General features: G+C 43.8%; 1 protein-coding gene across 3 annotated transcripts in view; it reads right to left on the reverse strand.

Moving 5' to 3' along the window:
• LOC110530968 (A-type potassium channel modulatory protein DPP6) overlaps nucleotides 1–25,860 on the reverse strand; it is a 169,145-nt gene that overhangs the window by 119,147 nt on the left and 24,138 nt on the right. Inside the window, exon 1 of one of the 3 annotated variants that reach the window (XM_036986027.2) lies at nucleotides 1,640–2,633. The exons of the other annotated variants lie outside the window; for them this stretch is intronic. Within the exon in view, the coding sequence (XP_036841922.2) occupies nucleotides 1,640–1,834 (195 nt within the window). The 5' untranslated portion in view covers nucleotides 1,835–2,633. Of the gene's footprint in view, nucleotides 1–1,639; nucleotides 2,634–25,860 lie in introns of those variants that run through there. 3 annotated transcript variants of the gene reach the window in all.

Raw genomic sequence — 25,860 nt, forward strand, 5'->3', positions numbered from 1 at the left:
AAGTTCCTCTGTGTACACATCAGGGACAAACTGAAATGGTCCACCCACACAGACAGTGTGGTGAAGAAGCCGCAACAGTGCCTCTTCAACCTCTTTTCACCTAAAACCTAAAACACTCACAAACTTTTACAGATGCACAAATCAGGAGCATACTGTCGGGCTGTATCGCCGCCTGGTACGACAACTTTACCGCCCTCCAGCGCAAGGCTCTCCAGAGGGTGGTGAGGTCTGCACAAAGCATCACCAGGAGCAAACTACCTTCCCTCCAGAACACCTACAGAAACCGATGTCACAGGAAGGCCAAAAAGATCATCAAGGACAACAACCACCCAAGCTACTGCCTTTTCACCCCGCTATCATCCAGAAGGCGAGGTCAGTACAGGTGCATCAAAGCTGGGAGCAAGAGACTGAAAAACAGCTTCTATCAAGGCCATCAGACTGTTAAACAACCATCACTAAGAGAGGGTGCTGCAAACATACAGACCCAAATCACTGGCCACTTTAATAAATGGGTTCAATAAAAGGTATCACTATAATTTTAAGTAATGCCACTATAATAATGTTTACATATCCAACATTACTCATCTCTTATGTACATACTGTATTTCATACCATCTATTGCATTTTGCCTACGCCGCACGGCCATCGCCCATTCATATATTCATCCATATATTCATATAGTTTCCATTCCATCCCTTTACATTTACACTGTCGGAAACTAGAAGCACAAGCATTTCGCTACACTCGCATTAAACATCTGCCAACCATGTGTATATGTGACAAATAAAAATGTATTTTGTTTTACATTTAAATGGTAAAAGAGAAACAAAAATAGCTTCTTAGCAAAGAGCAATTTCTCAAGCAAGAATTTTGCTAGGACTGTCTGGGAGTGGCCTAAATAGGAAAGAAAAAAAATAGAAAGAGTTTTAGAACTTTTTCTTATTGCTCTATGTTTAATAACTAATGTATGGCATCCAAACAAAACAGGCTGACATTTCAGGCAGTCTTTTCAAACAGCTCTTAGCTAAAAGGGCATTACCATAATGTTCACAATATTATTCCAACCTTAGTGTGGAAATGCAGTACCAGTCAAAAGTTGACACACCTACTCATTCAAGGGTTTTTCTTTATCTTTACTATTTTATACATTGTAGATCATGTAGTAACCAAAAAAGTGTTAAACAAATCTAAATAGATTTTATATTTGAGATTCTTCAAAGTAGCCACCCTTTTCTACTTTTAAGCAGTTATAGTTGGCAAGCATCACAACATAGAAAGTGACACAGCCTATTCAGACACTACACAAGGCCAACCATCCAGACACAATACGTTTCTTGAATAGCAACCACGCCTTGACTGGTGGAGCGTCTAACGCTCTGAATTCATAGCCTACTGATCTGAGAATCACGGGGTAACACATGCTGTTTCAGTTGCAAAACCATTTAGGCAAGAGTGAACCAAGAACATAATTGCAGCAGCATGATAGTTTAGGTCTAGAGTAAAATTATTGGGCAAACAATAGAAAGCAGATAGGGGCTATACAGGTGATCTGTTAAAGTTGTCAACGATTATCAGATGAAGGTTTGAGTGATCAAATCCATAGGCCTACACCAATAGTTTAATTGTTTAGAGGTCTTACACGCTCGTCCTCGTTCGCATTTTTCTTTCGGTGGGGAACATGGGGTCTGCCGTCGGCCACGGGCTGCGGGGTCTTCCGTGTGTTGTTCTCCTCGTCCGCTACCTGTCCGCCGAGTAGGTGGCTGGCCTCAGGTGGGTGTGGGAAAGAATTCTTCGTATTGATCTTACCGGCGAATCTCTGATACAGCGAAGCCATAAGTACAGTCAAAACCACTACAGCATGTCAAAGCAAGAGAAACCTCTCGTATACGGAGACGAGTGTAGGCTACTGCTTATTTTCAGTGGCTTTGGAGAGATCCGACAGCGGGTGGCCAATTTATCCTCTGGAATAAAGCGGAGATGGTTCCAAAGAGAACAGGTAAATTATCCCGATAAAATAACTAGTAAAAACTGAAAACGTTTTCCTGGTTGAATTATAAAACAAACATAGCCTAACAAGCAAGTCCTCTGATCGATTGGATGTGTTTTGTCCTAAGGGAGCGGTGAGCAAGGCTACAGTAGGACGTTAATAATCTGTGTCTGTATTCAGAGCACGCTGGTTCCCCTCTTCAGTTCGTTGATGCCTTCTCACGGCGCGATAGCAGCCCGTCTCTGTGGGTATCCAATCTGATATTCAATACAGTCTCAGAAAATGTAACCCAATCAAAATAACTAAAAAGGCTGCTAGACTTTCAACAGCTGTTTGGCGGCAAGAAAGACCCGGTGTGTGTGTATGTGTGAAGGACGCCGAGAACCAGTGGCGCCTCGGTGGACGCGTTCTGCATGAGAAGTGAAGTAAACGGACTATGCACAACCTATCATCTCAACAACACACCGCAGACTATAGCATACTGTACATAATGCACATTCATGTGGGGCAGAGAATATTTCCTTTAATCCAATATTGCATTAGTCAATAAATAGTCCCGTCTCAAATGTGCTAATAGGCTACAAGCAGTCATGTAATCTGTATAAATATTTTCGTTATTCCGTTCATTCCAGTCCCAATAACTGTTAATCCAGGACGGAGCTCGAGTGCCTCTCTGTGGCTCAATGAGAAACGACACTCATTCAGCAGAGGACGATGTTTATGACAGTTATAGTTTATAGTCTACATTGTATTTTATTCAACTTGTCTGAGATTCTTCTCCACATTTGACTCTAGAAGGCCTTGGCTATCTCTAACACGAATTTAACACATTCCTCTTGAATCCAGATACAAAAAGCATGTATTAATCACTTGAATCACCTGACGTTCTCTGGGAATGCGATGAGTGCGATTCAGTACCATGGATAGCGCCATAAACAGCACCCTGGACGCAGGTTGAGATTAATATGTTACTAGATTAAAAAATGTCAAATCAAAAATTAGCTTTTTGGTATTAATTTAAGGTTAGGCATAAGGATAGGAGTGCGATTGAGGTTAGGTTTAAAATCTGATTTTATTACCGTGGCTAGGCTATTTAATGACCACTCTGTAGAGCTGTCTCCAAGACAAGATTCATCCATCAACTGTGAACCCGTTCAGTGAGCTTATATCATAAAAATTACAGTGTGTAGCTAATTATTGTGACTCAGAAGCACAGCGAGACCAGCTAGTCTTCACCATCATATACCTTTCCTCACCTGCCCTAGTGGCCTTTTAGTAGTCAGCATTGTAACCTATGAGGATGGAGTTGTGAGGGATTCAAAGAAAACTCAGGCATGTCGGTGCATGCTGTTAAATGTATAATGTATTGGGGTGTTTGTGACACAGGCGGCTACTGAAGGGAGAACGACTCATAATAATGACAGGAACGGCGCAAATGAATTGGCATCAAACACCTGCGTTTGATTTATTTGATACCATTCCACTGATTCTGCTCCAGTCATTACCAGGAGCCCGTTCTCCCTAGTTAAGGTGCCACCAACCTCCTGTGGTATGTGACCATGGTCAGTGGGGACAGGCAAATGTGGAGGGCTGAGAGTCTCCTCAGTCAGTTTCAGTGTCAAAGCACCCTGGCAGGCCTCCTCCCTGTGACAGCTCAGACCTCCATACTGGTGTTATGGTGGATTTCTGAGAAATGGGTCATCTACTGCACACACAAGTACAACTTCAAAGCAGCACCACTCACTATGATACCAAATAGACCATGCCGCAGACGCCATCAAGCGTTAATGTCATTTGACTAATAGGCTAGGACAGAAATCTATTGAAGTGGATTAAAACTATCCTCCTGATTCATTTCACAACTGTCTCATCTGCACAGAGACTAGAGTAATCACATGCTCCATCCTAATTAGAAATGACAGTTGGGAAAATATTGTAGATTCCAAAGTTAACAATGAGTGCGTTTCAATTAATTTTCCTTTTTCCATTGCGAGTCATTTTCATATCATTCCCCAGAGCCGCTGGAGGCTCATTGATTCATGAATTGAATTAAAAATGCATCCCTCCCTCTTCACTACAAAAAAACTTTTCCATTCCAAAACCAAGGGCCTAGAACACGTGTCAAACTTATTCCATGGAGGGCAGAGTGTCTGTGGAATTTCGCTCCTCCGTTGTACTTGATTGATCAATAAGGTCACTGATTAGTTAGGAACTCCCCTCACCTGGGTGTGTAGGTCTTAATTGGACACAAATTTAATGGAAATAATGAATATCAGCTTACACTTGGCCCTCCATGGAATTAATTTGATACCCATGGCCTAGAATATAAGGGTCATTGGTTGGAAAGGGTCATTTTCATCCATAAATGTTTATAAAATGTCATAGGTAAAAGTACTTTGGTTGGTAAACATTCAATTTTTGCTACAATATTCAGTGTACTACTCTCTAAAACGACTCTCTAAAACGAGAATATTCAGGTTTCTACTCTCTAAAACAATGGGTTGAATTGAGATATTCACTATGAATACAAAAATGTGGTCACCCCTTCAAATTGGTGGATTCGGCTATTTCAGCCAAACCTTTTGCTGACAGGTGTATACAACTGAGCACACAGCCATGCAATCTCCATAGACAATCATTGGCAGTAGAATGGCCTTACTGAAGAGCTCAGTGACTTTCAAAGTGGCACCGTCATAGTATGCCACCTTTCCAACAAGTCAGTTCTTCAAATTTCTGCCCTGCTAGAGCTGTTATTGTGAAGTGAAAACGTCTAGGAGCAACAACAGCTAAGCCGCGAAGTGGTAGGCCACACAAGATCACAGAACGGGGCCGCCGAGTGCTGAAGTGCATAGCGCGTAAAACCGCCTGTCCTCGGTTGCGACACTCACTACCGAGTTCCAAACTGCCTCTGGAAGCAACATAAGCACAATAACTGTTTATTGGGAGCTTCACGAGATGGGTTTCCATGGCTGAGCAGCCGCACACAAGCCTAAGATTACCATAAACAATGCCAAGCATTGGCTGGAGTGGTATAAATCTCGCTGACACTGATGAATCATGCTTTACCATTTGGCAGTCCGATAGACAAATCTGGGTTTGGTGGATGGAAGGAGAAAGCTACCTGCCCCAATGCATAGTACCACATTTAAAGGTTGGTGGAGGAGGAATAATGGTCTGGAGCTGTTTTTCATGGATCGGGTTAGGCCCCTTAATTTTTTGGGGTGGATGGAAGGCATATAACACAAACGTAGAGCAACCCAAAAGGTTGCGATTTCAAATCTCATTACAGAAAACGTTCACGTTAGCTAACCCTTCCTCTAACCTTAACCCTTTTAGCTAACCCGTCGCCTAACCTTAACCCTTTTAGCTAACCCGTCGCCTAACCCTAACCTTAATGCTTTAACTCCTAAACTTAACCCTAACCCGTAGCCTAGCTAATGTTACTGTAGGTAACTTTCTCTTGCCACTTTACCTTCACCCATTGTGTTGCACCATTGGAGTTGGTGATACTAGTTCAAATTAGAGGCCAAGTTATTCTACTTCTTACTGTAAACAACTTAATCAAGCCTAAAAATATACAAAACTGTCACATTAATAAAGGTAGTTGTGTCTTGAGTTACTTGAACTAGCATTGAAATTTGAGCAGTGAGGTTAATTTCTCCCCCCCTTGTCTCCACTTGTTCCAGTTTGAAAGACATCCCACCGTGACACCCTGCAGATATAAATAACTTGGTGTGAACCTCCCTACACCAGGATGATCACCATTTGCCAGGATATTATTCAGGAGTGTATATCACAATTTTAGACAAAGGTCAAAAAAGTACCCAATTCCAAATGTCATTGCCTCAGTAAAAGTATTTATACCTTAATAGGAAGTTACTCAAGTAAAAGTGAAAGTCACCCAGTAAAATACTACTTGAGTAGTACCTGACTTTTTGCCGAAGTCGATGCCTCTCCTTGTTCGGGCTGTGCTCGGCGGTCGACGTCACCGGTCTTCTAGCCATCATTCTTCCTTGCCTCCTATACACACGACTCTGACAGAATCTCTGACCCAACATGAAGTCAGCAGGAGAAGGTACCCCGGCCATGGAGGTGGAGGAGCGCGTCATTGAACATACGGAGATGATTTACAATCTGAGCGCCGCCATGGATCGCGGTGTCCAGTATATAGACCGCTGGGTGACACAGGAAGTTTTTCCAGCGCCTCCACCAGCACAGTCGGGGTCTCCCCTGAGCGCCCCTATCCTGCCTGAACCCAGCAGGATCCATCTATCCATGCCACAGGTGTACGGCGGAGATGCTGCCGGCTGCCAGGGTTTCCTCCTCAAACTAAGCCTGTATCTGGCCACGGTCCACCCAGCTCCATCGGACCGTGAGAGGAGTTACGCCCTCCTCTCGTGCCTCACCGGGAAAGCCCTGGAGTGGGCCAGCGCTGTGTATGGAGATGGAAATGCGGCGTTGGACCATTTTGAGGAGTTCACCCACCGTTTCCGGGCAGTATTCAACAACCCACCCGAGGGCAGAGCGCGGGTGAGCTCCTCTACCATCTGAGGCAGGAGACTAGGAGCACCCAGGAGTTTGCTCTGGAGTTTAGGACCCTGGCTGCCGGCGCTGGATGGAGCGACAGGGCCCTGATCGACCATTACGCTGTAGTCTACGCGAGGATGTCCGTCGGGAGCTGGCCTGCAGACACCACCCTCACCTTCGACCAGCTGGTGGACCTGTCCATCCGGCTGGACAACATGCTGGCTACTCGTGGACGTCTAGATCGGGGTCTGGTTGTTCCATCCTCCCGCACCCTCTCTCCTGTACCCATGGAGTTGGGAGGGACGGTGCGCAGGGAGACCGGAGGGGGTTCCCGCTCGTGCACCATATGTGGTCGCAGAGGACACACTTCTGGTCGGTGCTGGGTTGGTTCCTCTGGGAATCGAGGCAGCAGGCAGGGCACTCTGGCGTCACCCTAGATGAGTAGGCACCATTCTCATCCAGAGCCCTCTGTTGCACATATGTTTGTCTCTGTCACTTTTCCTGAACTTTCCCCGCGTTCCCAGCATAAGGCGCTAGTAAATTCAGGCGCTGCTGGGAATTTCATTAATAAAGTGTTAGCTCATAGTTTAGGGATCCCCATTGTTCCTGTGGATGTGCCTATCCCTGTTCACGCCTAAGATAGTCAACCATTAGGGTCAGGGTTTATCAGGGAGGACACCGCTCCTTTGAGTATGGTGACGCAGGGGGGGGGGGGGGGGGGGGGGTCACAAGGAAAATATTCTGCGTATTCTGTGGTGCTGGGCCTACCCTGGTTAGCTTGTCATAACCCCACTGTTTCTTGGCCAGAGAGGGCTCTCACGGGGTGATCGCAAGAGTGCTCAGGTAGGTGTTTAGGGGTTTCCGTTGGTGCTACTACGATGGAAAGTCCAGAACAGGTCTCCACCGTGCGCATCCCCCCCAGAATATGCCGATTTGGTAATTGAGAACGTGACTCCATTACCACCCCATCAACGGGGGGATTGTGCGATAAATCTCCTGGTAGACGCTGCACTTCCCAGGAGTTACGTGTATCCCCTGTCGCAAGCGGAGACAGTGGCTATGGAGACATGTCTCTGAATCCCTGCGTCAGGGGTACATTCGGCCCTCCATTTCATCCGTCTCCTCGAGTTTCTTTTTTGTGAAGAAGAAGGATGGAGGTTTGCACCGTGCATTGATTATCGAGGTCTCAATAAAATCATAGTGAAATCACACTTATCGCTGCGGCGATTGAGTCAATGCACGGGGCGCGTTTTTTCACTAAACTGGATCTCAGGAGTGCGTACAACCTGGTGCGTATCTGGAAGGGAGACGAGTGGAAGACGGCATTTAGTACCACCTCAGGGCATTATGAGTACCTCGTCATGCCGTATGGGTTGATGAATGCTCCATCAGTCTTCCAATCTTTTGTAGATGAGAATTTCAGAGACCTGGTAGTGGTGTGTATTGATGACATTCTGATATACTCCGCTGCACACGCACCGAGCTTGTGTCCCTGGTGCGCAGAGTGCTTGGTCGCCTGTTGGAGCATGACCCGTACGTCAAGGCTGAGAAATGCTTGTTCTTCCAACAGTCTGTCTCCTTCCTAGGGCATCGGATTTCCACGTCAGGAGTGGACATGGAGAGTGACAGCATTGCAGCCATGCGTAATTGGCCGACTCCCACCACGGTAAAGGAGGTGCAGTGATTCTTAGGGTTTGCCAACTACTACCGGAGGTTTATCCTGAGTTTTGGTCAGGTTGCTGCTCCCATTACCTCAATGCTAAAGGGGGGCCTGGTGCGCTTGCAGTGGTCAGCTGAGGCGAACAGGGCTTTTAGGCACCTGAAGGCTCTGTTTACCTCGGTTCCTGTGTTGGCTCATCCGGATCCCTCTTTGCCGTTCATAGTGGAGGTGGACGCATCCGAAGCTGGGATAGGAGCGGTGCTCTCTCAGCGCTCGGGTGCGCCACTGAAGCTCCGCCCCTGTGCCTTCTTTTCGAAGAAGCTCAGCCCCGCGGAGCGAAACTATGATGTGGGGGACCGGGAGCTGCTGGCTGTCGTCAAGGCTTTGAAAGCGTGGAGACATTGGCTTGAGGGGGCTAAACACCCTTTTCTCATCTGGACTGACCATCGCAATCTGGAGTACATCCGGGAAGCGAGGAGACCGAATCCCCGCCAGGCAAGGTGGGCCATGTTTTTCACCCGTTTTGTGTTTACCCTCTCTTACAGACCAGGCTCCCAGAACGTGAAGGCAGATGCACTGTCCCGGCTGTATGACACAGAGGAGCTGTACATGGATCCCACTCCCATACTCCCAGCCTCTTGTTTGGTGGCGCCGGTAGTGTGGGAGCTGGACGCGGACATTGAGCGGGCGTCACGTGCACAGCCCTCTCCACCTCAGTGTCCAGCTGGGCGTCTGTACGTTCCGTTTGCTGTCCGCGACCGACTGATCTATTGGGCCCACACGTCACCCTCTGGTCATCCTGGGATAGGTCGGACGGTGCGCTGTCTTGATGGGAGGTACTGGTGGCCCACTTTAGCTAAGGACGTGAGGGTGTATTGTACCGTTCCACAACGGCCGTGGTCGCACCTGTCGGTGGATTTCCTAACCGATCTTCCACCTTCACAGGGTAACTCCACGATCCTGGTCGTTGTGGATCGTTTTTCTAAGTCCTGTCGTCTCCTCCCTTTGCCCGGTCTCCCTACGGCCTTACAGACTGCGGAGGCCCTGTTTCCACACGTCTTCCGGCACTATGGGGTGCCTGAGGATATAGTTTCTGATCGGGGTCCCCAGTTCACGTCAAGGATCTGGAAGGCGTTCATGGAACGTCTGGGGGTTTTCTCAGGTTTTCACCCCAAGAGTAATGGGCAGGTGGAAGAATCCCAAATATAAAATATATTTTGATTTGTTTAACACATTTTTGGTTACTACATGATTCCATATGTGTTATTTCATAGTGTTGATGTCTTCACTATTATTCTAAAATGTAGAAAATAGTAAAAAAAAATAAAGAAAAACCCAGGAATGAATAGGTGTGTCAAAACTTTTGACTGGTACTGTATACTTAAGTATCAAAAGTAAAACTAAAAAGTATAAATAATTTCAAATTCCTTATATTAAGCCAAGCAAACAGTACCATTTTCTTGTTTTGAAAATGTACGGATAGCCAGGGGCACACTCAGACATCCTTTACATACGATGCATGTGTTTATTGAGTCCGCCAGATCAGAAACAGTAGGGATGACCAAGTGTTCTCTGAATAAGTGCGTGAATTTGACTATTTTCCTGTCCTGCTAAGCATTCAAAATGTAATGAGTACTTTTGGGTGTCAAGAAAAATGTTTTGAGTAAAAAGTTCATTATTTTCTTTAGGAATGTAGTGAAGTAAAAGTAAAAGTTGTCAAAAATATAAATAGTAAAGTAAAGTACAGATACCCCCAAAAACTTCTTAAATAGTACTTTAAATAATTTTTACTTAAGTAGTTTACACCACTGATGTTAGATTCACCCATGTTTTTGATTATCATGCAGGTTTGTCTGGACATTGTAACTTTTGAAGCTCATTGTAAATACATATGTGATTTCTGTCTCAGGGGATTGCACTGTGTGCAAGTGTTCAATTTAGACCACAATTAGTTTAATTAGGTGTTAGTGAAGGGCTGGAACAACAACCTGTAAACTACTGTCGGTGTATAAAAAACCCTGTGGCTGTCATATCAAAATGTGCCTTCATGTAATGAACACGCTTATGAATGTTGGAGGTTAATCTCCTTGATCGGTCCCTCACTTGGGAATTGCTAGAATGGCGCTGAAGGGAATAGCAGACGTATTCCTGACCAATTGTGCTATATTGTGTGTGTTTCGTTTTTGCGCTGATCTTAACTTTTTTTTGTAAATATTGTTTCCGCCAAGTCCAAAAAGAGCTTCTGGACATCAGAACACTGATCATTAAAAGAAAGAGGCGACATTATAGAGGCTGGCATGCGGGCTACTCCCGTGCTTCACAGTTGGGATGGTGTTCTTCGGCTTGCAAGCCTCCCCCTTTTTCCTTCAAACATAAGGATGGTCATTATGGCCAAACTGTTCTATTTTTGTTTCATCAGACCAGAGGACATTTCTACAAAAAGTACGATCTTTGTCCCCATGTGCAATGCAAACCGTAGTCTGGCCTTTTTTATTGTGGTTTTTGAGCAGTGGCTTCTTCCGTGCTGAGCGGCCTTTCAGGTTATGTCAATATAGGACTCATTTTACTGTGGATATAGATACTTTTGTACCCATTTCCTCCAGCATCTTCACAAGGTCCTTTGCTGTTGTTCTGGGACTGATTTGCACTTTTTGCACCAAAGTACGTTCATCTATAGGAGACAGAATGCGTCTCCTTCCTGAGCGGTATGACGGCTGCGTGGTCCCCTGGTGTATATACCTGCATACTATTGTTTGTACAGATGAACGCGGTACCTTCAGGCATTTGGAAATTGCTCTCAAGGATGAACCAGACTTGTGGAAGTCTACAATATTTTTTCTGAGGTCTTGGCTGATTTCTTTTAATTTTTCCATGATGTCAAGCAAAAAGGCACTGAGTTTGAAGGTAGGCCTTGAAATACATCCACAGGTACACTTCCTATTGACACAAATTATGTCAATTAGCCTATCAGAAGCTTCTAAAGCCATGACATCATTTTCTGTAATTTTCCAGGCTGTTTAAAGGCACAGTCAACTTAGTGTATGTAAACTTCTGACCCACTGGAATTGTGATACCGTGAATTATAAGTGAAATAATCTGTCTGTAAACAATTGTTGGAAAAATTACTTGTTGTCATGCACAAAGTAGATATCCTAACCAACTTGTGGTTGAAAAATGAGTTTTAATGACTCCAACCTAAGTGTATGTAAACTTCCGACATCGCACCAGCGGTGTTAGGATGAAACAGTTAGAGATCACCAAGCACAACATAGCTTCAGCGTGAAACTTAGCTAGAAAGATGTTTTGGCATCGAGTAATTGTCTCTGGCCCCCTCCCAGTTAGGGAGAGTGAGGAGCTCTACAGCAGACTTGTTCAACTCAATCACTGTTTGAAAACTGTTTACTGCTCCTCCCAAAAGATTTAATTTGTAGATAATTGGCCCTCTTCCTGGGACCAAGCCTGGCATGTTGAGGAGTGACGGACTCCATCCTAGCTGGAGGGGTGCTCTCATCTTATCTATCAACATAGACAGGGCTCTAACTCCACAAAGAGATAGGGTGCAGGCTAAGCAGCAGGCTGTTAGCCAGTCTGCCAGATTAGTGTAGTCTGCCCCTAGCAGTCAGTGTAGTCAGCTCAGTTTTCCACATAGAGAACATGTCTGTGTCTAGATCTAGGTCTCGCAAAACTAAACATGGCGGTGTTCGCCTTAGCAATCTCATTGGAATTAAGTATTCTTCCATTCCTGTCACATCTCGAAAACAAGACTACTAAAATGGTAGTTCCCTCACTTCCCAGGCAGTAATAGTCAATGAACAAATCACTGATCATAAACTCCAACGGACAGAAACATGGCTTAAATCTGATGAATTTACTGCGTTTAATGATGCCTCTCCTCCAGGTTACACTAGTGATCATATCCCCTGCGCATCCTGCAAAGATGGAGGTGTTGCTAACATTTACGACAGGAAATGTCAATTTACGAAAGACTGCATTTTTGTCTTTTGAGGTTCTAGTCATGAAATCTATGCAGCCTGCTCAATCACTTTTTATAGCTACTTAAAAAAAAACAATTTTTATGAAAATCAAATACAGAAATATTCTACTTACATAAGTATTCACACCCGAGTCAATATAATAACTTTTGGCAGCGATTACAGCTGTGAGTCTTTCTGGGTAAGGCTCTAAGAGCTTTGCACACCTGGAATGGACAATACTTGCACATTATTATTTAAAACAATCTTCAAGCTCTGTCAAGTTGGTTGTTAATCATTGCTAGACAGACATTGTTAAGTCTTGCCATAGATTTTCAAGCCCATTTAAGTCAAAATTGTAACTAGGCCACTCAGGAACATTCAATGTAATCTTCATAATCAACTCCAGTGTATATTGGGTCTTGTGTTTTAAGTTTTTGTCCTGCTGAAAGGTGTCTTTTGGAAAGCAGACTGAATTAGGTTTTCCTCTCGGATTTTGCCTGGGATTAGCTCTATTTCGTTTATTTTTATCCTGAAAATCTCCCTAATCCTTGACGCTGACCAGCATACCAATAACATGATGAAGCCACGACCATGCTTGAAAATATGAAGAGTGGCACTCAGTGAAGTGTTGTATTTGCCCCAAGCATAACGCTTTGTAGTCAGGACATAAGGTTAATTTCTTTGCCACATTTTTGGCAGTTTTACTTTAGTTCCTTATTGCAAACAGGATGCATGTTTTGGAATATTTTTTATTCTGTACAGGCTTACTTCTTTTCACTTTGTAGTTACTCCACAATACTAACCTAAATGACAATGTTGTTTATCCATCCTCAGTTATCTTCTATCACAACCATTAAACTCTAACTGTTTTAATGTCACCATTGGCCTCATGGTGAAATGGTGAGCAGTTTCCTTCTTCTCTGGTAACTAAGTTAGGAAGGACAACTGTATCTTTGTAGTGACTGGGTGTATTGGTACACCACCCAAAGTGTAATTAACAAATTCACCATGCTCAAAGGGACATATTCAGCAGTGATGAATTTGTAAATTTCTTTGACAAAAAGATAATGATAATTAGAAAACAAATTACGTACTCCTCTTTGAATATCCGTATTTCTCCAAAACTTTGTTTTCCTGAGTCTTCAAAAAACTGCCAGGACCTCGTTTCAATGGAGACACACATTTTTTTTATCCTGTATCGCTTGACACATTCATGAAAATCGTCATGGCCTCTAAAACTTCAGCTGTTTACTGGACCCTATTCCAACTAAACTATTGAAAGAGCTACTTCCTGTGCTTGGCCCTCCTACAGTATGTATAACATAATAAACATCTCCCTACCCTCCAGATGTGTACAAAACTCACTAAATGTGGCAGTAATAAAGCCCCTCTTGAAAAAGCCCCACAGCCCCCAAAAAAACTATTAGCCTACATCGAATCTCCCATTCCTCTCAAAAAGGTATATCACCCACTACAGTTGAGGAACAATGGGAAAGTAATTCTGCTTTGAAAGTTGATAAACTTGTAAACTTCTTTGTTTGCACCCATTCAGCATCGTTCACACCCTCTTAAGCTTTAACCCCACCCATCTCTTTAAGGGTTGAGCTGAGCGTTCTGTCCTTACAACAGCAGTCAAGCACCCAAGCTAACTGGCAAACGTTGGCTAGCTTGCTAGCTACTGCCAGACACAAATGAGAGAACAGCTCACTGACCATTTTACTCACCCTAGTGGAGCTGGTTAAGCTGCTTTTCTGTTATCCAAAGCATTGGTGATGGCAACTGTGCTGCTGGCAACAATGAACTTTTTTTGCCAACGTTTACTGACACCGGCCATATGTTGAATATGGCCGGTGTCAGTAAACGTTGGCAAAAAAGTAGTGATGAGCATTTGTAAATTGCAACTCTAGCTAGCTAGCTAAACAATGAAACATAATCCCAACTCATGACGTTACTACCCTGCATGAATCTGCAGGTAGCTAACCAACCAGGTTCAATATTAGCTAGATAATATTAGGCTATAACTAGAAAAGCAAATGGCTCTGAGATAATAATATTACTACACAGATCATACACATAACATTAGCTAGCGAGCTAGCCAGCTAACATTAGCTAGCTAGCCAACAGTACACTTTAACTTGAAATGAAAACAACTTTCTGACAACAAAATTAGAAATGTGTAATATATGAACATGTAGCTAGCTAGACTCTCTTACCCGTACATATGGACGGACGCTTCTCACTCTCTGTCACGGATGCCATGGTTGCCCTTAGTTTGAAGATGTAATCCGGAGACGGGTGTTCTCCATCTCCTTAGCTATCATACACTAATTCCATTGTTACAAAAGTCAGTCCTCCAGAAAGTGGAGAGCAATACTTATGCAGTTCCACTACGCGATATACAATTTTTTAAAGCCACGTTAGATAGGATTACCTACACATACTGACATAAGTGTGCTATATGGCAGACCAATCTGAACTCATCTCTCGGCATGTCCAGCAGCTTTTTCTATGGCTAAACCAACTAGACTCATAATTTAACATTTGTATTTATATTTACAAATTTGCATACAAGTTTGTTATTAAGGCACATGAAAGTTCACATGTTCCAAAAGGCATTTCTGCCAGAAAAAAAGCATTTTGATTTTTTTTTTAAATGTTTACGTTCAAATGGCTCTCCTGTGAAGTAGTGACGTGCGACATACACCTAGTTTCCTGAAATGAGTCACATATCCTGCTGCTACTCTGTTTATTATCTATGCTGATTGCTTAGTCACTTTTACCCCTACCTACATGTACATACAGTATTACCTCTACCTCGTAACCCTGCACATTGACTCAGTACCAGTACATATAGACTTGATACTGTTATTTTATTGTGTTACCAATTTCCTTTTTTATTGAGCACATTTCTCTTCCTTTTAACTCTGCATTGAGGGTAGAGTTGAAATCTACTGCAGAGATAGTATGACAGAACTCTGCAGGCTATCCGGGTCTGTGCCCAAACAATTTGAGCTTCCACTTTTAAAAATCCACCTTTCCAGAAACAAGTCTCTCACCGTTGCCACTTGTTATAGACCCCCTTCAGCCCCTAGCTGTGCCCTGGACATATGTGAATTGATTTCCCCCCATTTATCTTCAGAGTTTGTACTGTTTGGTGACCTAAACTGGGACATGCTTAACACCCCGGCCATCCTACAATTTTAGCTAGATGCCCTTAATCTCACACAAATTATCAAGGAACCTACCAGGTACAACCCTAAATCCACAACCATGGGCAACCTCTTAGATATCATCCTGACCAACTTAACCTCTAAATACACTTCTGCTGTCTTCAACCAGAATCTCAGCGATCACTGCCTCATTGCCTGCGTACGTAATGGGTCCACGGTCAAACGACCACCTCTTATCACTGTCAAACGCTCCCTAAAACACTTCAGCGAGCAGGAATTTCTAATCGACCTGGCCCGGGTATCCTGGAAGGATATTGACCTCATCCCATCAGTAGAAGATGCCTGGCTGCTCTTTAAAAGTGCTTTCCTCACCATCTTAAATAAGCATGCCCAATTCAAAAAATAATAATAAACTAAGAACAGATATAGCCCTTGGTTCACCCCAGACTTGACTGCCCTTGACCAGCACAAAAACATCCTGTGGCGTTCTGCATTAGCATCGAATTGCCCCCGTGATATGCAACTTTTCAGGGAAGTCAGGAACCAATATACACAGTCAGTTAAGAAAGCTAAGGCTAGCTATTGCAAACAGAAATTTGCATCCTGTAGCACTAATTTCAAAAAGTTTTGGGACACTGAAGTCCATGGAGAATAAGAACACCTCCCAGTTGCCCACTGCACTGAGGATAGGAAACACTGTCATCACCGATAAATCTACAATAATAGATCATTTCAATAAGAATTTTTCTATGGCTGGCCATGCTTTCCACCTGGCTACCCCTACCCTGGCCAACATCTCAGCATCCCCTGCAGCAACCATGGCCTCCAACTGGTAAAGCCCCGCCTTATCTCAGCTCACCATAGCAACACCCACCCGTATCACGCACTCCAGGAGGTATATTTCACTGGTCATCCCCAAAGCCAACACTTTCTTTGGCCGCCTTTCCTTCCAGTTCTCTATTGCCAATTACTGGAAAGAATTGCAAAAATCACTGAAGCTGGAGTCTTATATCTCCCTCTCTAACTTTAAGCATCAGCTGTCAGAGCAGCTTACCGATCACTGTACCTGTACACAGCCAATCTGTAAATAGCACACCCAACTACTTCATCCCCATATTGTTACTTTGCCTCTTGCTCTTTTGCACCCCAGTATCTCTACTTGCACATTATCATCTGCACATCTATCACTCCAGTGTTAATGCTAAATTGTAATTATTTCACCTCTATGGCCTATTTATTGCCTGTACATAGATTTTTCTATTGTGTTATTGACTGTACGTTTGTTTGTGTAACTCTGTGTTGTTGTTTTTGTTGCACTGCTTTGCTTTATCTTGGCCAGGTCGCAGTTGTAAATGAGAACTTGTTCTCAACTGGCCTACATAGTTAAATAAAGGTGAAATTTTAAAAAAAGAGTTGGGAAAGGGCTCCAGTAAGCATTTTGCGATGAAGTCTACACCTGTTGTATTCGGCGCATGTGACAAATACAATTAGACTTCTTTGGTACAATAGACTGTGTTTAAAGGACTCATGCATAGGGTTTTTGCAGGACCGTATTACCTCCACACCGGAGTCATGAAGGCAGTCAAATTCCATGTGACCGTTTAGGTCACTGTAATTTCTCCAAGCTCTGATGCTGCTCATGGTCATTAGTTAATTGACCAATCTTGCCAACTGCCTGGTACTCAGCACTCTATTGGTCCTCTAATCACTCTGACATCAATGAAAATGTAATCGAAAAGTCGAATCAATCACTTAAATGAGCGCCCATGAGCTCATGTTGCCCAACATTTCTATAGGCAATGCAATTGCACGAGAAAACAGAGTGATGGCCTATACTAAATAGAGGATCTCTTCAGCTTTCTATAGGCTAGGCCTAATATATTTATTTCTCATCTTTCCTAATATTAAGCACATTGCGTATCTTTACAACAGGAGTATGTATAGCCTACCTGGCTGGCATGAAAATGAATCACGGGAAAGATCGTTCTCCATCCGCTATTTATTTGCATAGATGACATGTACAGTCGTGGCCAAAAGTTTTGAGAATGACACAAATATTAATTTCCACAAAGTTTGCTGCTTCAGTGTCTTTAGATATTTTTGTCAGATGTTACTATGAAATACTGAAGTATAATTACAAGCAATTCATAAGTGTCAAAGGCTTTGACAATTATATGAAGTTGATGCAAAGAGTAAATATTTGCAGTGTTGATCCCTTCTTTTTCAAGACCTCTGCAATCCACCCTGGCATGCTGTCAATTAACTTCTGGGCCACATCCTGACTGATGGCAGCCCATTCTTGCCTAATCAATGCTTGGAGTTTGTCAGAATTTGTGGGGTTTTGTTTGTCCACCGGCCTCTTGAGGATTGACCACAAGTTCTCAATGGGATTAAGGTCTGGTGAGTTCTGGCCATGGACCCAGAATATCGATGTTTTGTTCCCCGAGCCACTTGTTAGTCATCAGAATGTCCTGGGATGGTTGGGAGAAGTTGCTCTCAGAGGATGTGTTGGTACCATTCTTTACTCATGGCTGTGTTCTTAGGCAAAATTGTGAGTGAGCCCACTCCCTTGGCTGAGAAGCAACCCCACACATGAATGCTCTCAGGATGCTTTACTGATGACATGACACAGGACTGATGGTAGCGCTCACCTCTTCTTCTCCGGACAAGATTTTTTCCAGATGCCCCAAACAATCGGAAAGGGGATTCATCAGAGAAAATTATTTTACCCCAGTCCTCAGCAGTCCAATCCCTGTACCTTTTGCAGAATATCAGTCTGTCACTGATGTTTTTCCTGGAGAGAAGTGGCTTCTTTGCTGCCCTTCTTGACACCAGGCCATCCTCCAAAAGTCTTCACCTCACTGTGCATGCTAATGCACTCACACCTGCCTGATTCCATTCCTGAGCAAGCTCTGTACTGGTGGTGCCCCGATCCCGCAGCTGAATCAACTTTAGGAGACGGTCCTGATGCTTGCTGGAATTTCTTGGGCACCCTGAAGCCTTCTTCACAACAATTGAACCGCTCTCCTTGAAGTTCTTGATGATTCGATAAATGGTTGATTTAGGTGCAATCTTAATGGCAGCAATATCCTTGCCTGTGAAGCCCTTTTCCTGCAAAGTAATGATGACGGCATGTGTTTCCTTGCAGGTAACCATGGTTGACAGAGGAAGAACAAAGATTCCAAGCACCACTCTCCTTTTGAAGCTTCCAGTCTGTTATTCAAACTCAATCAGCATGACAGAGTGATCTCCAGCCTTGTCCTCATCAACACTCACACCTGTGTTAAATAAATAAAATAAAATAAATAAAAAAAAGAGAGAATCACTGACATGATGTCAGCTGGTCCTTTTATGGCAGGGCTGAAATGCAGTGGAAATGTTTTTTGGGGATTCGCATGGCAAAGAGGGATTTTGCAATTAATTGCAATTCATCTGATCACTCTTCATAACATTCTGGAGTTTATGCAAATTGCCATTGTGAAAATTAATATTTGTGTCATTCTCAAAACTTTTGGCCAGGACTATATTTTCTACCGCTGCCCCTGTTTCGAGACCGGTGCAAGATAATGGTCCATTCTAAATCAAAACAATTTTCACATATTTAGTATACATAAAGACAAGATTAAATCAAGAATAGTCTGATGGGTGACAATATTAGCCTTTCACTTGTGAACGATGCCCAACATAGAGTTTTTTTGGCAACTTTTTCTAATCATAGTCGCACACCTCATGTAGCCTAGGCCTATATGTTTGATAAGGTTTGTATCACAACTAAATTGGCCCAAAAATGTCTTAAAATAAAGGGGATTAATGTGCTTAACAAGGGGTTTAGTGCCTAACTGGCATACATAAACAGCATGAGTTTCAAGTTTGGAGAAGATCATTTTAACCATAAAAATGCACCTTAATAATAAAAGCATTACATGCATAAATCCCAATTGTGGTCACGTTTGATAAATTGTAGCATTCCTGCTTATAGCCTTCTGTCATGTGCGCATTGCTGCGCCTATAATGTGAAGAAAAAGCTGAATAGTTTATCAACATTGTAAGCTAAAAGTTGTTGTGCCAGCTACATTGTGTAAAAAAAATATTTTGGGTGGTTGTATTAATTTGGGATCTATTGCATCCCACAACTGTCCCAGATAATGTTTGGAATATTTATTTCTCACACAGAATAGGTTGACTTTTGTACTATAGGGGATAGTAGATTGACATAGGCTAGTGCTTTTGCTGTTCATTAGGCCTACTCATCTTGTTGGCTGATGAAAAGTAAATGTGAAAAGTTCTTCCAATATCTTCAATATGCACCTCTCAAAATTGGATCACCCGATCATGTGATACCACCCTCCATCCCACTGCTGGCTTGCTTCTGAAGCTAAGCAGGGTTGGTCCTGGTCGTTCCCTAGATGGGAGACCAGATGCTGCTGGAAGTGTTGTTGGAGTGCCAGTAGGAGGCACCCTTTCCTCTGGTCTATAAAAACATTATCCCAATGCCCCAGGGCAGTGATTGGGAAGATTGCCCAGCGTAGGGTGCCGTCTTTCGGATGGGACGTTAAACGGATGTCCTGACTCTCTGTGGTCACTAAAGATCCCATGGTAAGAGTAGGGTGTTAACCCCGGTGTCCTGGCAAAATGTGCAATCTGGCACTCATACCATCACGGTCACCTAATCATCCCCAGCTTACAATTGGCTCAATCATCCCCCTCCTCTTTCCTGTCCCTATTCCCCAGGTCGTTACTGTAAATGAGAATGTGTTCTCAGTCAACTTACCTCGTAAAATAAAACATGAATAAATGCAGAGCACTCAGGGAGAAGGGCACAACAAAAGCATAGATTTTTTTAGGGTGCATTACGGCCACGAAGGGGATGCCACCGGGAAATTCAAGGCATTATCAAGTGCTTGTCAAATTGTGAATGAGACAAAAATGAAGTGTACAGCCTGCGCAAAAAAACAAAGCAGAGCTCATGCCTTTCAAGTAATTTTTCAAATCATCATTAGTCGCATCATGAAGCCTTAAAATGTATTTAAAATCAAAACATCTCGCCCAACGTTTGTAGAACAACTAATGTTACATTAATAACTCTAAATGAAGGATATAGGAACACTTATTTCTTTGTTAACCGCTCAACACATAACAGCCTCGTGCACACAAAGCACACACTTTGTTCAATTGTATTCTTCATACTATAAAATAATTCCAAGGAATTCTAAGCAAATATTGTCTGCAAAACGAACTAGTGCAGCCCACAGCCATAAGGAATAGCCACCCCAGGACCTAACATAAGGACAACTGAGAGTATGTTATTCTATACTGAAAGACAACATTTTCTTTATATCATTTTTCTTTAGACCCGTCTAAAATAAATAATGGATTTATTGTGAATGTGTAGGCTATATTACATGGATTTATTAGACTTTTTAAAATGTAGATTATACAAAGGTCTGCATCAGTGGCTTGTGTGGAAACCAGGAGATGCTAAATGTGTTTATGTTAATTAATGGTAAATTACCGTGAGACCGACAGTTACAGTGGGGCAAAAAAGTATTTAGTCAGCCACCAATTGTGCAAGTTCTCCCACTTAAAAAGATGAGAGGCCTGTAATTTTCATCATAGGTACACTTCAACTATGACAGACAAAATGAGAGAAAAGAAATCCAGAAAATCACATTGTAGGATTTTTTATGCATTTATTTGCAAATTATGATGGAAAATAAGTATTTGGTCACCTACAAACAAGCAAGATTTATGGCTCTCACAGACCTGTAACTTCTTCTTTAAGAAGGCTCCTCTGTCCTCCACCTGTATTAATGGCACCTGTTTGAACTTGTTATCAGTATAAAAGACACCTGTCCACAACCTCAAATAGTCACACTCCAAACTCCACTATGGCCAAGACCAAAGAGCTGTCAAAGGACACCAGAAACAAAATTGTAGACCTGCACCAGGCTGGGAAGACTGAATCTGCAATAGATAAGCAGCTTGGTTTGAAGAAATCAACTGTGGGAGCAATTATTAGGAAATGGAAGACATACAAGACCACTGAATCTCCCTCGATCTGGGGCTCCACGCAAGACCTCACCCCGTGGGGTCAAAATGATCACAAGAACGGTGAGCAAAAATCACAGAACCACACGGGGGGACCTAGTGAATGACCTGTAGAGAGCTGGGACCAAAGTAACAAAGCCTACCATCAGTAACACACTACGCCACCAGGGACTCAAATCCTGCAGTGCCAGACGTGTCCCCCTGCTTAAGCCAGTACATGTCCAGGCCCGTCTGAAGTTTGCTAGAGAGCATTTGGATGATCCAGAAGATTGGGAGAATGTCATATGGTCAGATGAAACCAAAATATAACTTTTTGGTAAAAACTCAACTCGTCGTGTTTGGAGGACAAAGAATGCTGAGTTGCATCCAAAGAACACCATACCTACTGTGAAGCATGGGGGTGGAAACATCATGCTTTGGGGCTGTTTATCTGCAAAGGGACCAGGACGACTGATCCGGGTAAAGGAAAGAATGAATGGGGCCATGTATCGTGAGATTTTGAGTGAAAACCTCCTTCCATCAGCAAGGGCATTGAAGATAAAACGTGGCTGGGTCTTTCAGCATGACAATGATCCCAAACACACCGCCCGGGCAACAAAGGAGTGGCTTCGTAAGAAGCATGTCAAGGTCCTGGAGTGGCCTAGCCAGTCTCCAGAGCTCAACCCCATAGAACATTTTTGGAGGGAGTTGAAAGTCTGTGTTGCCCAGCAACAGCCCCAAAACATCACTGCTTTAGAGGAGATCTGCATGGAGGAATGGGCCAAAATACCAGCAAGTGTGTGAAAACATTGTGAAGACTTACAGAAAACGTTTGACCTCTGTCATTGCCAACAAAGGGTATATAACAAAGTATTGAGAAACTTTTGTTATTAACCAAATACGTATTTTCCACCATAATTTGCAAATAAATTAATACAAAAATCTGACTAAATACTTTTTTGCCCCACTTTATTTGCTTGACAATCACTGGCCGACAAAAATTTGTGACCGCCACAGATACAGGAAAAACAATATATATATATTTTTACATTTATTAAAAATGACAAGTGTTGATGTCTCCACATGTTTCTGGTTTAGAGGCTTGGGCATCTGGTGACTGTAGTTCATCTGTATAATCCCCTGCAAGGAGAGAAAGGAATCAATAATATCATAATGCTCTATTCATTTCACTAAATATATACATACAATGCATTTGGTATACGAAGTATTCAAACCCCTTGACTTTTGCCACATATTGTTACGTTACAGCCCTATTCTAAAATTGATTTAATTGTTTTTTCCCTCGTCAATCTACACACAATACCCCATAATGACAAAGCAAAAACAGGGTTGTAGAAAAATGTACATAGGTATTCAGACCCTTTACTCAATTCTTCGTTAACGCACCTTTAGCAGCGATTACAGTCTTGAGTCTTCTTGGGTATGACGCTACAAGCTTGGCACACCTGTATTTGGGGAGTTTCTTCCATTCTTCTATGTAGATCCTCTCAAGCTCGGTCTGGTTGGAAGGGGGGGGGGGGGGCTTCACTGCACAGCTATTTTCAGTTCTCTCCAGAGATAATCGAGCGGGTCCGGTCTCTGGCTGGGCCACTCAAGGACATTCAGAGACTTGTCCCGAAACGCAATGATGCTGCCACCGCTCTGGGCTATGCCAGGGGCCGCCAGTGCCGCCCGTCTGCCAGGGGCCGCCAGTGCCGCCCGTCTACCAGGTGCCGCCAGTCAGCCAGGGGCCGCCAGAGCCGCCAGTCAGCCAGGGGCCGCCAGTGCCGCCAGTCAGCCAGGGGCCGCCAGTGCCGCCAGTCAGCCAGACTCTTCCAGATCTGCCAGTCAACCAGACTCTTCCAGATCTGCCAGTCAACCAGACCCTTCCAGATCTGCCAGTCAACCAGACCCTTCCAGATCTGCCAGTCAACCAGACCCTTCCAGATCTGCCAGTCAACCAGACCCTTCCAGATCTGCCAGTCAACCAGACCCTTCCAGATCTGCCAGTCAACCAGACTCTTCCAGATCTGCCAGTCAACCAGACTCTTCCAGATCTGCCAGTCAGCCAGGGGCCGCCAGTCAGCCAGGAGCAGCCGCCCCTCTGTCCCGAGCAGCCGCCCCTCTGTCCCGAGCAGCCGCCCCTCTGTCCCGAGCAGCCGCCCCTCTGTCCCGAGCAGCCGGCCCTCTGTCCCGAGCAGCCGCCCCTCTGGACAGAGCTGCCGCCCCTCTGGACAGAGCTGCCGCCCCTCTGGACAGAGCTGCCGCCCCTCTGGACAGAGCTGCCGCCCCTCTGGACAGAGCTGCCGCCCCTCTGGACAGAGCTGCCGCCCCTCTGGACAGAGCTGCCGCCCCTCTGGACAGAGCTGCCGCCCCTCTGTCCATTGAGAAGAGTTGCCATGGTGAGGAGGCCACGGAAGAGGACAAGGTGGGGGACTAGGACTACGGTGAAGTGGGGGCCACGTCCAGCACCAGAGCCGCCACCGCGGACAGATGCCCACCCAGACCCTCCCCTATAGGTTCTGGTTTCCACCTTGGGGGGGGGGGGGGTACTGTCACACCCTGACCATAGTTTGCTTTGTATGTTTCTATGTTTTGGTTGGTCAGGGTGTGAGCTGGGTGGGCATTCTGTGTTACATGTCTAGTTCTATGTTTGGCCTGATATGGTTCTCAATCAGAGGCAGGTGTTCGTCATTGTCTCTGATTGGGAACCGTATTTAGGTAGCCTGTTTGGTGTTGGGTTTTGTGGGTGATTGTCCTTAGTGTCCTTTTTCTGTCATGTGTATGTGCACCAGTATTAGGCTGTTTCGGTTTTCGTTACGTTTATTGTTTGTAGTTTTGTATTGGATTCGTGTTGCTTCAGTTTCATTAAACATGGATCGTAATAGCCACGCCGCATTTTGGTCCGACTCTTTCCCATACAGAAAACCGTGACAGGGGCCGAATACTTTCGCAAGGCACTGTACATGCAACCCATCACGTGCACGACAGAAGCACGTGTCAAACAAAAAAGGAATATCTGCAATTCTGGTATGTGCATGGTGATTTAAAATAATATACAATTTTGTTCGATTTTAATTACAAACAAAAAATATAAATCTTAAACTTCAAAGGCTTGCGAGTTGTAACGGGTTTTAAATGGATTTCCATCAGCATTACAACCATAAAAATTATAGAATCTATTAGACCAGAACTGTCGCTTGCTTGCTTGAAGGTTGACAACACATGCCTTCCTCACTGTGTATCAAAATGTAATTATACCTCACTGAAGGCCAAACGTAATAGGATTCTGGAAGCGGAATACGTTCGTTATCATTCAATTATACTTCAACACTCCATTACAACACTTTTCATTTCAGCCTGTTGTAACGTTGGTGAATGCAATTACAATCTGTTGCAAGTCAAAGCACTATAACTGCTGTGACATGTTCTATCAAGAAAAACTGTCTCCACAGATCACTGGAGCTGGTTAAATTAGTTGAACTTACAATTCAATGCTAATTCCCTTCTTATTCATGTATTTACAACCAACTGAAACCTAATGCATGTAGTACAACCAAGAGAGACCAATCTATGTAGTATATTGCAAGTGAGACTGTCCACAACTGTAGATGTTTCTACAGTCCATGTCCGTGATAACTTGCCAGTAAAAATAAACCTGTCTCAGTTTACACAGTGTGTGCAAATCAATATTAATGTGAAAATGCATAGCCTATTGCTCTCTGAAAGGATTGACACCAGTCCTGAAATATCTGCCATATAAACTTTAATCGTGCTTCCAAAATAACTGCTCTGAACCATCCAGTACATTCCAGAATGGAAGACACACTGACTTACAGTCCAAATTGAAATGGCAGAAGATAAGGCTGAGGAAATTGACTTTTAATGCAGGATGATGTGGAGCTGACTGAACGGTCTATAGCTACTAGGCTTGACTGCAGTGTGACACCAGATGATGATGAGGAAGAGGCCACATGTAAACTTGTTAGACAGTTAGCTACTGCCAAAACAGTAAGTACACAATAGTCAAACCCTAACTCCAAGACGTACTACCCCATGATACAGAATAGCAAAGATATTCTGAGGCTTTAGGTACAAAATGAAGAGTCTTGTTATAACAAAAAATAATAGAGCACCCACCCATATGCAGAGCTTGTCTCCTGTGATTGGCAGTCAATCACAGGAGACAGCAAAACCCTCATCTTCCACACCCGTTCTGCACCTCACACTGCTCAATTCAGCTGTTGCTTTCGTTGCCTTTCTTTACTGCTTCATTTTGGGAGCCTCTATTTTCCCGCGGTTATCATTAACACCCCCACATGGCTCTACAGCTGTGTGTTCTGACTGAGAGCCTGAGAGGCTTTGAAACAGCACAGATCACCTCAAAGCTGTCAGACTCTGTGGTTTTAACATTGCCATAGTGTATGGTGGTTATATACTGGTGTTGGCTAAGGAGCCATGCATGCCAATGTGTCATAGTCATTCAATTACATAGATTTGATGCTTTTCGCCATT

The sequence above is a fragment of the Oncorhynchus mykiss genome, chromosome 8, assembly GCF_057628025.1.
Source record: "Oncorhynchus mykiss isolate SJ-2025 chromosome 8, ASM5762802v1, whole genome shotgun sequence".
Classification (NCBI taxonomy): domain Eukaryota; kingdom Metazoa; phylum Chordata; class Actinopteri; order Salmoniformes; family Salmonidae; genus Oncorhynchus; species Oncorhynchus mykiss.